This window comes from Astatotilapia calliptera, chromosome 2 (genome assembly GCF_900246225.1).
Source record: "Astatotilapia calliptera chromosome 2, fAstCal1.2, whole genome shotgun sequence".
NCBI lineage: Eukaryota > Metazoa > Chordata > Actinopteri > Cichliformes > Cichlidae > Astatotilapia > Astatotilapia calliptera.
The window spans coordinates 30,873,734-30,889,540 of record NC_039303.1 but is presented as its reverse complement, the minus strand read 5'-3'; the positions used below and the strand labels follow the sequence as shown (position 1 = coordinate 30,889,540).

Here is a 15,807-nt window from a genome sequence, read left to right as displayed (position 1 = left end):
CAACCATCCGTACTAACAAATGGCAGAGAGAGGTGTCAGTAGGTAATAATCGCACTTGCCCCAAAACTACCCCCCCCCCCCCCCACCACCACTGTAATACATGTTAATCCTAAAATCTCCGTGTCGAGCATTGCTTATCATGTCACCGCAACAATCTACACATCGCATGCTACAACCGGTCAAGCAAATTTAATACATTTTCCTTGTAACAGTGACATACTCGCGCTTGATTTTTGCCGTCTGCTTTAAATCTACACCCATAGACAGACTTTGACTTCATCTCAAAATGAAACGTTACACATACCAACCGTTAAACAGCAGGCCAGGGCAATGCTAGGATTCAGTCAAGACCAGCTAACGTTATCATAATCAGCTGCCAACACCGTGAACCTCATAAAAATACACACACCACTGTTTTAAATCCAAAAGCCGCAGAGAAGTAGTAGCCCATGCGACCTACAAAAACCGATTAAAACACGACCCATACTTGGAAATCACAAGATACTGAGTAGGTAATCATACAGTGAGCTTTTTACCTAGCCTAAAGTTTTTTTGCGACACTGTACGATCCTTTACCACAGCTATAAGAGTTAGCTTAACATTAGTTATCTGGCTAGCATGAGAGCTGTACAGTAGCAAATAGATTTTCATTAACAACTGACGAAACAACTGTGGCGAATTTCACCTGAAAAATGGCTAAAAAGAAGAGGTAAAACACACACCTAATCATGAACACACGAGGTTGCTTGTAGGGTGTGGGTCGATTCGGTCCTCCTTGAGTTAGCCGCTAGCAACCTACTTAGCTCGCCTGCTAGGCCGACGTAGGAATCCCGGAAGTAGCCCGTCAGGCCTCAGGTGGGGCAACCAGCCAATCACAGACATGGAAGGCGTCGACTCTGGGAAAAGAAAAACACTGTGCGTGATGGGCCAGTATTTTTTTGTTTGTTTGTTACTAGAAGTAATTCTATATAGATTAACCCTAAAACGATTATGTATTATGTTCTAGGAACATGTGAGTACTTTCATACACTTTCTAAAAGACAATAAGGTACTATTTGTATGCAACAAAACAAACAAGCGCTGCGTTTGAATGGTGGAATGAAGAAGTACTGGCAAGTGTTCAAAATGTTGTGCCAAAAAGTGATCGTCTACCAAAAACTGATTTCCGGTATTTGTCAAAAACTGATTGCTCGTATTTAAACTGCTTTAAGTAACTTGTTGGGCTATAATATGTGAAACATATGTCAAATGCGTCCCTCATGGATGACATAAAGTTATCTTGAGCCACAAACAACATTCGTGCAAGAAGGTAGAAGCCGCAATCAGTTTTTGGCAGTGACTTTTATATAACCTTTATTTATGCAGTTAAAAAAAATCTCATTAACATTAAAAATGTAAGTTGGCCAAGAGGACTCCAGAAATAGCAGCAAATATTACAATAGTTCTGTAAAAATACTTTAAGTGGGGATACAGGACCAGATTGGTTATAAAGTAAGTACAATAAAATAGAGTTATAAAGATACTTGAAACACAGATAATTTTTTAATTCTATATTTTTAATTCTATAATTTTTTTTATATAAACAGTGTTCACCGAAGTCTATTTACCAACATACATAAAGATATTACACGTAAAAATACACAGAAACGCTGGAAATCAGTTTTTGGCACGCAATCACTTTTGGCACAACAAATGGAAGAGGGTAGCGAAGAAAAAGTGGGAGACAGACAGTAGACAGGAGTTCCTAGTGGCTAGTTGGTAAAGGAAAATGCTTATGAGACTGGAGACTAAGCTGGAAAGGATGTGCAGCAGTTTGGATGGTTAAGAATAGAGATGGAAAGATACTTATCAGTGAAAGAGTGTATTGAGATGATAGAAGGAGTTTAAGAGCTTTGCGGAAAGTTAGTGAATCAGTTGGTTGGGTTCATGGTCGGGGTGGGTTTATATCAGGGATCTGCTCTGAGACCCTTCTTGTTTGTAATTGTGATGGACATTTTGATATATGAGGTAAGCCAGGAGTATCTGTGGACTATAATGTTTGCAGATAACATTGTGATCTGTAGTGAAAGTATGAAGCAGATAGAAGAGAGCCTGGAGAGAGAAGAGGAAAGTTAACAAAGCAAGATAGAATACATGCATATGAATGAGAGGAATAAAGCTGTAACAGTGAAGCTGCAAGGAGCACAAACAAGAAAGAAAGAAAGGGCAGTTTTGCTTGAAAACAGCTTTAAAACCTAAATTCACATTAGTGTGGCAAATCCACCGAAAATGCTTAAAACAACCCACCTGGAACATACCTTAGGGGAAAAAAATGCTATACACCAAAGAGAACAACTGCTGTTTAAAAAGAAAACAGCAGTCACACCAGATACTGATTTCTATATTTTTTAATAAGGAGTTTTATTTGCCATAAGCTGTTTGTGAAAATATTTTGACGGTACACCTACTTGAAATGGTTTTACACGGTTTCTTTTCCACAAAATTCACAATCTACGTTCCAGATGGCCATCTCAACCCTCCACAAAAGACCCACCTACGATTAATCCACACCCTGCTGGTTATGACAAATGGTTAACACTGACATGCATAAAGTAGGTGCAAAGAAACACTACATATGGCAGGCAGGGAATAGAAAAGAAAAATTAAGTAATTTAATAAAACAAAAAGGTTCAGAAAAAAAAACAAAAAAAACAACACAAAATATTAGCAAGAAAAGATTCAAAGACAACAAATCTATCCAATATTATTTTTTTGAACCACGTGCTTACATTTAAATATCTACACTTATTTATTATATACTTAGTTTGAGATATTTGCACGTATTATGCATCACACAGTGTTGTTTTTGTGTATGCTTATAAGTCATGTTGTCATACATAGAAACGCTGTTACTCTAAAAAATTAAAAGAGCATCTGGTATGGTTTGGTAAGCTGGTAAGTGTTTACAGAACAAATATTAAATGACCTGCTAGTGTAGTGCTCCCAAACAATCACTAGCATGCTGGTACTGTGTGTGTTTTAATGAAGCCTACAGGTTATTATTATTTGCCTTTCTTTTGTCAAAACAGAAGACCTACTGAATAAAACATTAAATTTCTTTAGGAAAGGTTATAAAACTGCAAAGTATTCCCAGGTTTGATTGGATTAGAATTAAGTTCATTAAGTGTGTTCCATCCTCAGCTCATTACATATTGGGTATGCAGATAATTAAATTATTGTTTGTTAGTAAGGGAAACATACTGATAGATAGTCAGATAGTGTAATTAAAAACAAACTCACACAACTTTTTACATTTAAAAAATTTATTACTCAAGAGAAAAAAATCTCTATGAAACAGATTATGAAGAAAAATATTTTATCTTTGCTTTGATAAAAAAAAAAATCCTTTTCTACAGACATCTGTGCAGTGTGGTCTAGAATTTACAGCTGCTTTCAATTTCTATTAGGGATGCACCAATTCCCAGCTCATGCTAAAATTGATAACACAACAAATTGACCAACGGCTAGTGTAGAGAGTAATGTTTTTTTCTTATTTAATTCCCTCTTCTGTGCAATGAGACGAAAAATCTTCAGTATAAAAAACCCTGCTCCCCATCATCTTATTGTTGAATAAGTAGAAATTAAATCATAAAATGTATGAAACAGGCTGAAAACTGGATTCACATGAACCACAAAAAATGATGCATTCCGAATTTCAACACTTAAAATGTTTTCTCTGTAAAGTACAAACAAGATAGCCTTAAAATAAAAAGGGTACCCAGCAGGACGTCTTCGATCCAAGTCCTCTCCTCTGAGGGCCTGCTTCATTTCATATCCATGAAGCGAATGTCCATGATGAGCAGAGTATGCCTGGGCAGGGGTCTAGGTGCTGGGGAGAGCACCTTCATCACCTGTGTCTGAGTATCTACATGAGTCACCACAATAAAGCCACACACAGGACTCTCCACTATGCCCTTTCTAGCACCTTCATCTCCGTCTTCAGCACTGCTCACGCTTAGGACGTGGTATGTGAGGTCTCTTCCTGGAGTAACAGGCACCAGTTTTAGCTGTGTGTCATCCTGGGACATTCCCAGTGGCAGGCATGAGTCCGGGATGGATGGAGCGCCAATTTTATAGATGCGAACGTCTGAGAAACGCACTTCGTAAGAAAAGGGGTAGAAGGTGACTCCACGGAAGCCGTAGAAATACTCGCGGATCTTCTCATCCCGAGTATCCCGCCGACACTCCTTGGAGCGTTCCACGACTCCCCCGGACTTGGGTAGGAGCACAACCCGCACAAAGTGAGGGAGGTCTCTTTTGAGTTCATTGTAGAGCCTTTCATGGTCCAATACCAGAACCACATCCACCTGAAAGGTTGACGCACAGTGGACCAGAGCCTGGTATCCAGAGCCCTTCACCCAGCCACAGGTGTTGATGATGCAGCCTCCTACACTGGCTTTCCTGTTCACTTCACAGCGCTGGGAAAACACCTCAGCCAGGCACGATGTCAGCTGCATGTTGTGACAAAAAGATTTAAATGCTCAACAGGTAAAGACAACGTACGAAAAATTTAGAGTTTTGTCTCCAGACTATGTCAGGAAGGGTCTAGACTCATTCTTTTTTTTACCTTGTTGTAAAGTTTGATGTTGGTCCCTGGACTAGTAGAGCCAAAGTGGTAGACCAAAGGAGCCTGGACTGAGAAACCCTCCTCCACGTCCGCTGGACGCTCAATGCAGAGCGCTGACACTGTGCCGGGTACAGACACCTGAAGGAGCAGAATTTTCTTTTACTACTCAAACTGATAACAACTGCATTTTTTAAAATTAAAATTAAGGTCTTTAGATTATCCATAAAAAAACAGAAAACCCAAAGCAGATTAAAACAAACAAACAAACAACCCCCCCAAAAAACAACAAAAAACAAGATACATGATACCATCTGTGGAAGCACTAATCATGCTGCATCATATGAAGAAAGCCACTTTGTCTGTGTCCCACATAAAACAAATGTCCTGTTCAGCATTGTTCAGATCTTTACAGTCAACATAGAGTGCAATCAAATGACTAACACAGATACTTTATTAACAGACATACTGTAATTTACAAACTTTGACCAAACTGCTTCATATGCTATATTACCAACAAAGGCACGAACACCTATCCCCTTATTGTTCCAATAAGTATACTTATTAGGTGATCCATTCCTAAAAAAAATACTTGGTATATTGACAATTTTTTCTTGTAATTGTAAACAATTACATGTTTCAGATTAAACAAATTTTAATATTAGACAAAGGTAACCTGAGTAAATGAAAAAAAAAAATTGACAATTTCATTTATTAAGGGGAAAAAGCTATCTAAACTTACCAGTGTGAAAAAGTAATCTGCTCCCTTATTGAATCATCAACTATGATTAACCACATTTTCTGGAAACCTGAGCTCAATTTTACTAGCCACACCCAGGTCTGATTACTACAAGACCTGTTGAATCAAGAAATATAGATCCTGTATGACAATGTGAAGTGGGCTAAAAGAAATACATTGTGCTACAATCTAAAGAAACAGTTGAGAAACAAACTCTCTGACTTCTATGAGTCTGGAAAGGGTCAAATTCATTTTTAAGGCTTTGGGACTGCAAAGTAAACCACAGTGAGAGCCATTAGCCACAAATGGAGAACACTTGGTATATTGGTGAACCTTGCCAGGAGTGGCTGGCCAACCAAAATTACTTCAAGAGCGCATCGATGACTCATCCAGGAGGTCACAAAAGAACCCAGAACAATATCTAAAGAACTGCAGGCCTCATTTGTCTCTGTTAAGGTCAGTGTTTTTGACTTAACAATAAGAAAGTCTGGGCAAAAATGGCATCCATGGGAGAAATCAAATGAGAAAACCCCTGCTAAAATGAGAAAACCACTGCTAAAATAAGAAAACTACTGCTAACCAAAAAGAACACAAAGGCTCATCTCACATTTGGCAAAAAACAACTTAATAATCCCCAAGACTTGTGGACTAATGAGAGAAAAGTGGAACTATTTTAATCAGCAAACATGGTGCTGTAATTTATGGAACCTCTATGCTCTCTATGAGAAAATCCTGAATGAGGGTGTCGATCAGTTCAAGCGGACTTAGCTTATGCAGTATAACAATGATCCAAAACATGCCACCAAGTCCACCTCTGAATGACTCGTAAGAAAACAAAATGAAGACTTTGGTGTGGTCTACTTAAAGCCTGGACTTAAATCAAATTGAGATGCTTTGAAACCCTCCAGTGTGGCTGAATTAAAACTACTGCAAAGAAAAGTGGTCCACAATTCCTCCAAAGTAATCTGAAAGTTATTCCCAGATATCGCAAATACCCGATTGTAGTTTTTTCCTGAAAATGATGGCATAACCAGTCACTAGATTTAGGGGGCAAATACTTTTTTCACACAGGACCAGGTACGTTTGGATAGTTTTTCCCTTTAATAAATGAAAGGAGGAATTCAGTGCTCTCAATCCTGTGTAGAATTCTTTGTTCTTTACTGCAATGACTTGAATTAACACCAGTGACTAAACAACTGAAAGACTAATGTTCTTTTTCTTTGTACAGATATTAAAACAGATGTCAAGATTTTTTTTCCAGAACTTGTGCATCTGATAAAACAGAAAAAGCCACATGGGCAGACCAACAGGGGGATCATCACAGCTATAAAGCTAAATAAACAAAGTAGATGCTGTACATGCTTTAGCATCACTTTGCACAAAATCAAGACAGCTGAGTCTGCAGGCTGTGATATGCAATATTTTAAATACCAGCCGACTGTTTGATATTTATAATGGTAATTCCACTTGATCTTACCCCACTCTGTCCAACATCCAGTTCCACAAATGTTGGCCTCCTTCCAACCCTCACAGCATAGCTGAGAAGCAGCCGACACACCGTTGACTTCCCAACATCTGTCGGTCCCACCACCATCACCTGAGGGTCGATTTATAATTTAGCATTAATCCAAGAAGCACTCATGGGATCTGATAAGTTACTATATGAAGTAGTTCCCCATTCAAACATACCCTTGGCCCCCTCTCATTGTCACGCTCTGCTTGTTTTCTCATCTGTTCAAGGGCTGCATGTGTGTTTAGGTAGAGCAGCATGGGCGTATCCTTGGACACATAAGCAACCTGCGGTGATGAAAGCAAGATGATGGTATTTGTGGCTTTGTCTTTTTTCCCCCCAAAGTGAAACACACAATGATGCGACTAAATGTAACACAACAGACACATTTGAACTCTCCTAAATCTGCAAGTATTCTCATCCACGTGCTTACCTCTGGCTTCCCATAAAGATTCACACTACAGCCTTGCCAAGTGAAAACTGCAATCTTAGAGCCTGGTCCAAATGTATACTTTTTGTTTCGGTTTAGCTCGGAGCCAAACACCTCAGCCATTCCTGTGAGCAGCTCCAGCTCAACTTGTTCAGCTGCTTCCCCTGACTCCACCTCAAAGCGAAGTTCAGTCTCCTTTTCCAGGTCATACCTGGTGCTGGCCTTTCCAGCTGCTGGAGCATCTTCACTCGTCTTTTCCACCCCCTCTGTTGCCATGACTGTCAACGAGAAACTTTAGGTTGCAATAATTTGGCAGAAGTAGCATGCTGAAAAGAAAAAAGTTACATGCATACATAGCGTAGTAATACAACAAAACATTCCACATAGCTTCTCTAATAAAGCAATGCTTAAAGGAAAGTGTGTTAACATGGATCTTTATTAAGTATTTGCATTTTAAAGTCACAAGCTAACCACTGTAGTTTTACAACTTTTTAATAACACTAATTGTAACTCTAGCATTACCCCTCACATTATTTTTAATTTGGTGTTTTAACATTGTATGCATAAAAGATAAACTTAATCACACAGAGTAAAAGATGGAATTGTTTAAATACTGTGATGTGATCGGTGTTTTCCATCTGCAGGATTAGTCAATCTGAGATCATGAGTCATTTTTTGAACATTTTCTGCTCGACCATTTTCGACTTCCCTAAAAATGTTATGCTCCAAAGATGGTCCATATATTTTCAACATATTTATTCTCTGAAAAATGTTTTCTATATACGATGCTAAAAGCAATCATAAAATACAACACAACTCCAGCCCTTCCAGCAGAAGGGCCCACGATATTCTGAAATGGAAACACACTTCAGTGATTTTGTCCTAAAACCACGGCGGCGTAATTAATCTTGGCTACCTGTAAAGTGAAACGGATAAGTCAAATTATAAAAACACAACTGATTACGTACAATGATGGGTTCAAGTAAAGTTAAGAGGGAAACCCCTTAAATCAACAAACCAGCTAGCGGAGCCACGGCTAATTCGACCTTTCTAAGATTAGCAAAGGTCGAATCACTGCTTACAAACCCGCCCAGACGATTCTCGCAACGTCAAGCAAAAGTCTAAAACGTATTAATTTGTAATATATAAAAGTTACGCACCAATTTCAAGACTTATTGTAGAAGGAAATCGGTCCCGTGCTCATGAGGAACCGTTGAGTCGACTTGCCTGGTCGCGGGACAATGACGTCACATCCTGGAAATTATTCAAACAAAATGTTCGTCTGCCAAAAACGGAAGACTTTGAATCCTTTTTGTGTGTCTGCTATCCTTGTTTATATTTAAGGCAAAAACAAAACAAAGCAACATTTCGCAAACACTTGGCAGACGATCGCGTTTTCGGTGTCATTGTGTGACGTCCTCACAACGCGACTTGTTTATATTAGCTTGGCATATGACACGAAATTCATTGTAGCTTCTACCTTGTGACAGGAATGTTTTGGGGGGATCAAAATGGCTTGATATCATTCACACAAGAGACATTTGACAGATTATAGATTACAGACAGATTAACAAATCTTCCTCTTTCGGCTGCTTCCTTTTGGGGTCGCCACAACGGATCGCGTCTCCAACTCACTCTATCCCCGTTGTCACGCAAACCCTCTGCGTGTCTTCCTTCACTACCTTCTCTGTGGTCTTCCTCTTTCCTCCTGTTTGGAAACTCCACATTGAACATGCTTTATCCAATGTACCCATTGCACATGTTCTAACCATCTCCTTTCCTCTCTAACTTTGTCTCCAAACTGCTTAACCTCAGCTGTTCTTCTGATATACTCATTTCTTAAGGCCAACGAGTGATTTAAAACTTTTTAAATACCAGCAACCGTTTTTAGCAAATATTTGCGATCACGTTTGGAAGATGACTTTTTTGCACAAGACTAAGATCAGAGCCCTCAAGTTACTAATTAAGGCCATTGCTTAGGTGAATGTAATTGCACAACCTTCTAAAATATGATACAAGGTGCTTTGCCAGCTGTTTAAAACTATTAATCCTATCAATTAGTAACATGTACTTTATTTGCCAAGAGTTGCAATATGTTGTTAATAAAAATATAAATGCTAATAGGGGTTTTATAGTATTGAGTCAATCAAAAACATTGCTACACTTTCTGAATGCATGTGAGCATTAATGTGTTTCAACACACAAATTTCCATAATAACAGCTGAGTGTTTGGATAGTTGTAACAAAATACACACAATTACCCCAAAAAAGATTTTATTTATCAAAAAACCCCAAAAACAAAACAGACATAAAACCACAACTGAACGTTTGTGAAACACAACAGTAAACAGCAGTAATGTGTCAGAGAAATGCTTTGGCTCGACTAAGCTCCACTAGGTGTCACCATGCACCCAGAAGATGGCAGCAGTTAGAGCATGGCTCATCAGAGGAGGGACTGAGAACGTCTCCTTGGTCACTTCTCATCATTTTTGCTTCCACTGGCTGCATCTGAATGTTGGGCTGCAAATAACATGGGAAAAGTTTTGTTAAAAAGACACTTATACACAACTGTTGTTCACTGAACAGCTGCATTGCAATTCATAAGGCATTTTGACTTGATTCTATTTACAAAGCTACATGAGTTACCAGTTTACTGTGAATAAGAAGTAAAGCTGGATTTTCTTATTTTCTGTTTTTTTATGCATTCATTATTCAGTCAAACCGCTTTGCCAAACCTTCACTTGGTGTCTAAGCCTTCAGAGCCTCTTGCAGAGTAGAAACTACCACATCAGGCTGTGGAAACTTCAGCTTACGAGGTGGGCCTTTCTTTATTCCAGTCCACAGAGATGTTTCTTTAGGAATCAGGAAGAAAATGTCATTTGTATCATTTCTTTTTTTTACAATGAAAGATCCACATTGCTGAGTAAATCCTGTTTACCTTTGCCTCCGTCCAGCAGAGTGATCTCGAAGCTGTTCCTGCGAGGTTTCCCAGGGTTGAGGACCACAGTCAGTTCAGGGTGGGCAGCCAGGAGGGCGGATTTCACCTCCTCAGCATTACGCCCGTACACTCGTCAGCTTTTACTGCCAGAAGTGACACATCAAGATTACATCTTTTTGCAGATTTTAAGAGTTGAGTTACACAGTGAACTGTGATGTTATCTATTTTGGTTCTGGTTCAATAATAATATAAACAGATTTCATGAGAACTATTGTTTTTTTTCCACCTAATCAATGCATTCACTTCTGATACTTAAACACTTTGATTTTTATTTTTAATTAAGTATTTTAAAATGGGGGCTATATTTACTCACTTTAAATAAACACAATTAGCATTTCCTTCACCACTGATTATAATGTGATTACATTTTTTTTTCTTTACCAGTGTTCAATGACCACCCTGAGGCCTTCCTGGCTGCTTTCATCCTCTCCTCTGCCCTTCTTTTCCTCCACTGAGGGTTTCTCCTCCTCTGCTTGAACTTCTGCTTTGCGCTTCTTCCCACCACGACCTACAAACACACATGCGCAGTTTTGTGTTTGGCTGTTTCTTGAATTTGTGCCTCCATATCTCATTTATCCTCTGTCCTTTTGTCCATGACCCAGAATTCAATCAGGCCGCACAATACTGAATGGAAAATTTCTAAAAACATCAATAAGACAGAGGAGACAGTGGCCTGCACAAGAAGCTACAATTGAGGACTCAAGGGTGTATCTTTAGTGGCTGCTTGTCAAAAAGTGAAATTCAAATTCACAATCAAAAGGCCAGTGATGCACAATGTGCAAGTGAAGTATGTAGGCAAAAGAAGTCAGTTTCCCAAAAGAAAAAATACATGCAGTTCATCGATTTACTTGATCCTTTGCAAGTAGCTGGCACATGTTGCTTCCCTTGCCATGGTTAAATAAAACCATAGGCCCCTTCCTGGTGAATGCTGGTCCTATGCCCACCCACCTACTTATTTAGCCTGAGGTGTCTTTGGCCTTAGTAGAGTCTTACAAAAGCCCAAAAATAAAGCAATCATCCATCCACCATCTTCTTCTGTTTATTCAGTTCAGGATTGCAGTTGGGCTGTAAGACTCCCAGCTTAAATAGGGCGACATGGGGTTTACACTGTGATCGCCAGTTTGTCACAGAACTCGAGTACAAATAATTTCGGATGCAGCTGTGCTACATGTCATATTTAATGTATAACCTTATAAAATGAAGTAAAGAAGTCTGTTTTATAAATGCCTAATGCTCCAACTCCTCCTGTCATGCCCTTGGTGGGAGGAGAGTGAGTAGAGGAGGACTCGGGCACGTGCAAGCTCAGAAGTTTCATAACCCAACAGAATAGTAATAATAATGACCCATTTAATGAGTCGTTGCATAATAAACATGGTCAGAAAGGTCAGCGCGCCGACTCCTGCTACATTTAACGAGTTTAGAAAGTGAATAATGTAAATATCTTCGCAGTTACTACTTTGCTCCGGTTCATGTAGCCATTCAGCTAAATGACCTACAAAGACAGGCTGAAACAGTCATGGAGATGATAACCGCTGGATCAAAATGGTACAACCGTCTTCCTCCTCAGACAAACTCCGTTACAGCTTTTGTTGTAGAAAAAAAATACGGTATTGTTTACATTCCTATAACACACACCCACCTGCTTTGGACGCCATTGCTGTTACAAAACTTTGGCGCGCGCATGTCGACTGTACCAATATATTTGGGAAGGGGGTTTCAGTTTGGCTGGGCGAAACCATTAGTAGGAAGTTTTCTGAGCATGAATGAAAATGAGATCTATCGTTATTATTTCTAATGTGTTAATATAATTACTGTAATTTAACTAAAACTGCATTTAAAGTAAAAATGCAAACCGTTTGTTAAACACATACAGCATTAGCATAAGTGTTCTTTTATTATCTTTGTATGTACCTATACATGAACAGGAATACATGGTGTTTGTATGGTGGCAACACACTTAAGCATATAAAGTTAAAGCAGTGAACGTGTGTTACCTGATTTAAAGGGTTATGTGTGTTCCTGCCTGAGTAAATTAAACATATTTTTTGTGTTTATCTTGGTCCTGCTGATTTACATTTAGGAAAAGGTCAAAAGTGCAACACAGTAATGGTTACCATTGTTGCTTTGCAGAAAGAATGTCCAGTGTTTGAATTGAGCAGTCTCCAGCCTCCCAAAGTCCAAAAACATTCATTGGGTTAAGTTAATTAGACTAACTGGCGATTCTAAATTGGCTGTAGGCATAAATGTGAATATGAATGGTTGATTGTATCTCCATTTTAGCCCTGCAATAGATTGGCGATCTGTGAAGGGTGTACCCTGCCTCTACCAAGGACAACTGGGATGGGCTTCAGACCCCCTGTGACCATAATAAAGAAAGTGGATGGACAGAAAAAAAAACATGATTTATTGTTGTATCAAGTCATCCAGTTGAACACAGCAAAATTAACTTGCACAAAACAATTAAGTGTTTGGCTAGAGTAAGTAAAAAATCTAAAAAGTAACAAAGAAAATCTCTAATTTACCAAAACACATATAAAAACATCATTAGCATCATTATGCTCCACCAGATGACCTCATGTGTCCAGAAGATGACAACAGTTGGCACTTGACTCATCAGAGGAGGGACTGAGAACATCTCCTTGGTCACTCCTCATCATTTTGTGCTTCCACTGGTCACATCTCCTGAACGCTGGGCTAAAACATAAACATTGGACAGGAATAGTCAGTTCTTTCCGATAAACACAGGCAAAGCATCATCAACAGCTCAGCGTAGCCTGAGATTTTCCACAAATAATATGGATGGATGTTTGCCTCAAAATAAAATAATTATAAAAGAAGAAATATCTACAACCTGTTTCAACTGACAGCCAGATTAAATTATGGGGAACGTACATCTCTTATTTAATCTGTAGCTGATGTTTTCTGTGCAACAGCTTTGACAAACTTTGGCATCCGCTCAACTTTCAGAGCCTCCTGTAGAGCAGCAACTACTACATCAGGCTGAGGAAACTTCAGCCTAGCAGGCGGACCCTTCTTTATTCCAGTCCACAGGCATGTTTCTTTTGGAATCAGAGAAAAGAGGAACAATGTCATTTAGAAGACTGCAAGTAGGAAATATTTTTGATGTGAACATGGCAATCCAAAGCAAGTCCTGTGATAATACAGAGTGAGTGAAAAACCAAATCACATGCTTAACAATTTCTGTACAGTCGATATAGCTACTATATGGTAAATGGCCTGTATTTATATAGCGCTTTACTAGTCCCTAAGGACCCCAAAGCGCTTTACACATCCAGTCATCCACACATTCACACACTGGTGATGGCAAGCTACATTGTAGCCACAGCCACCCTGGGGCGCACTGACAGAGGCGAGGCTGCCGGACACTGGCGCCACCGGGCCCTCTGACCACCACCAGTAGGCAGCGGGTGAAGTGTCTTGCCCAAGGACACAACGACCATTACTGTCCAAGCCGGGGCTCGAACTGGCAACCTTCCGATTACAAGGCGAACTCCCAACTATTGAGCCACAATCGCCACTATAAACATTAATATTTTCCCTGTGCAACACTAAAAGGGGTGGATTAATCTTGGATTTTCCTTTTCATCTTCCTAACCTTTGTCTCCATCCATAAGAGTGATTTCGAAGCTCTTCTTGCGGGGTTTCTCAGGGTTGAGGATCACAGGCAGTGCAGGACAGGCAGCCAGGAGGGCAGATTTCACCTCCTCAGCATTATGCCTATACACTCGTCAGCTTTTACTGCAGGAAACAACAGGTAAACTATAAGGTAGCCATCTGTGCAGGCGGATAAGATGCTTTTATTAGAAAAGTACATTTAAGGAAGTACTAAGCCCAAGGACAACTTTGAATGCAAAAGAGAGAATACTTTCTTTCTTTATAGTAAAGAATTATACTTGATTTTACTTTATTTATGAATTAGTCGTAAAATAATTGCATAACATAGAATACTGTTGTAGAATCTAAACAGACAATTTACTGTTTAAGTACCACTTTGTAGATGAAATACTCAGTTGCATTTGTCATTGTTAAAAGTAATCTTTTTCAATCTAGCACCCACACACCTCACGACCCTGACAAGGATAAGCAGAAGAGAATGGATGGATGATTTTTATATTGTAAAATGGATTTATATTAATGTCTTACGATTATATGACCTAGTCAACAGCATCTGATTTTTTTAAACTGAAATTTCAGAAGGAAAAACTAAAAATGAATAAAACCATATAATAAGTAGTGAGTGGACAACAGCAGTGGTTGATCTGGGTATTTACTACACCGCTTATAATCATGTGATTAGTGTATTCACCAGTGTTCAATGACCACTCTTTTGCCTTCCTCCTCTGCTCGCTCCTTCTTCTTCCCTGCTGGTGTTTGCTGCTCCTCTGCCTCCGCTTTGCGCTTCCTCCCTCGACGACCTGAACAGCGCACGTGCTGTTACGTGATGGTTTCATAACACAAAGGGGCTTGCATTGTGTTGCAGAATGTAATGCTGGATAAGGCAGGGGAGTGAACTTAACCTGCTACATTATTAAATGCTCAGACATTTCATGTGAATACGTAAAAAAAAGCGCATAATGTAAACATTTGACCAACTTTCTCCTGCTGATTTTAACTCCGCAGATAAATTCCAATCCAAACCGGACAGCTGCTGTAGCTATAGACTGTATAAGACAGCGTGCAGTGTGTGTGTAAGATCTGGAAACAAACTTATCTCAGTGGTGCAGTGTAGCATTTAGGATTCACACACCTACCTGCTTTCGGCGCCATCGCTGTTACAAAAGCTTTTAGCTAGAGGTGGGTGGATCGACCCAAATTTTGATCTTATTGATACCAGTGCTGGTACTGGCATCGGCTCGATACTAGTGCAACAGGGTCGATACTTTGTTTTACCCTCTAAGTTCAGTGTGTAGCCCACTAAATTGTAATAATAATAATAATAAATATTATTATTATTATTATCCAAAACCTCAAACGTGCACTAAAATGTCTGAGCCCTTTTGTGTTGCCTGTCATTGTGTTATTTTGTTTATCTCTACTCACTCTGTAATAGCTTCTCATATTGTAAATCAGCAGGTCCTCACTTTGCCACCATAACAGAAAATATCTGTCATGGTCTGCGGTGGGTGGCTGGAATTTCCATAAGGCTCCTGAACTGACCTGGGATCCGCCCCTGGGCAGGGCCAACTCCAGCTCCCGCACACCTGGAGCCTATTGCAGGCAATCAAGCCAGAGGGATTTAAACCACACGTTGATGTTCATTCACTGCCAGTTCGTCATCAACACATGTTGGTAACAGGCCGTATACGTTAAGTGCTTGCTGTGATTCATCCTGTTAACACGACTCTCTTGTGCTACAGTTGCTGTATCCACCTTGGCTCACACTCCACCTCTGGACTCAGGATACCTAGTAATCATTCTGGAAATCTCTCTGTGCCTCACCTGCCTGCCCTCCTGCCATCACACTCCATCTGAAGCCCCGGATCTCAGGCCAGCTTTTCCACGCCAC

At 39.7% G+C, this 15,807-nt stretch overlaps 3 protein-coding genes across 6 annotated transcripts; all 3 read right to left on the bottom strand.

The window, feature by feature from the left end:
* Positions 1-3,356: 3,356 nt before the first annotated feature.
* On the bottom strand, positions 3,357-8,712 carry clp1 (cleavage factor polyribonucleotide kinase subunit 1). Of its 3 annotated transcripts, none has more exons than XM_026142411.1 (6): positions 8,443-8,712; positions 7,286-7,608; positions 7,032-7,139; positions 6,820-6,939; positions 4,607-4,744; positions 3,357-4,490 (listed from the first exon to the last, which is right to left on the bottom strand). In XM_026142411.1, exons 2-6 carry the CDS (start codon positions 7,556-7,558, stop codon positions 3,804-3,806), a joined length of 1,326 nt encoding a protein of 441 aa, XP_025998196.1. In that variant the 5' UTR covers positions 7,559-7,608; positions 8,443-8,712; the 3' UTR covers positions 3,357-3,803. The 3 variants fall into 3 exon arrangements, with proteins under 3 accessions (XP_025998196.1, XP_025998187.1, XP_025998205.1); XM_026142402.1 differs by having other exon boundaries at positions 7,286-7,560; positions 8,443-8,711; XM_026142420.1 differs by lacking the exon at positions 8,443-8,712 and adding an exon at positions 8,251-8,436 and having other exon boundaries at positions 7,286-7,560.
* Positions 8,713-9,503: 791 nt separating this feature from the next.
* Positions 9,504-11,986, bottom strand: LOC113006413 (selenoprotein H-like). Its single transcript, XM_026142380.1, has 5 exons — positions 11,920-11,986; positions 10,662-10,788; positions 10,221-10,363; positions 10,018-10,134; positions 9,504-9,802 (listed from the first exon to the last, which is right to left on the bottom strand). The coding sequence occupies exons 1-4, from the start codon at positions 11,933-11,935 to the stop codon at positions 10,031-10,033; spliced, it is 390 nt and encodes a 129-aa protein (XP_025998165.1). The 5' UTR covers positions 11,936-11,986; the 3' UTR covers positions 9,504-9,802; positions 10,018-10,030.
* A 677-nt stretch (positions 11,987-12,663) lies between these two features.
* Positions 12,664-15,119, bottom strand: LOC113006406 (selenoprotein H-like). Of its 2 annotated transcripts, none has more exons than XR_003269750.1 (5): positions 15,053-15,119; positions 14,608-14,716; positions 13,897-14,039; positions 13,132-13,339; positions 12,664-12,974 (listed from the first exon to the last, which is right to left on the bottom strand). XR_003269750.1 is itself a non-coding variant. In XM_026142362.1 (5 exons), the coding sequence occupies exons 1-4, from the start codon at positions 15,066-15,068 to the stop codon at positions 13,182-13,184; spliced, it is 426 nt and encodes a 141-aa protein (XP_025998147.1). In that variant the 5' UTR covers positions 15,069-15,119; the 3' UTR covers positions 12,664-12,974; positions 13,173-13,181. The 2 variants fall into 2 exon arrangements, 1 of the variants encoding a protein (XP_025998147.1); XM_026142362.1 differs by having other exon boundaries at positions 13,173-13,339.
* Positions 15,120-15,807: the final 688 nt, after the last annotated feature.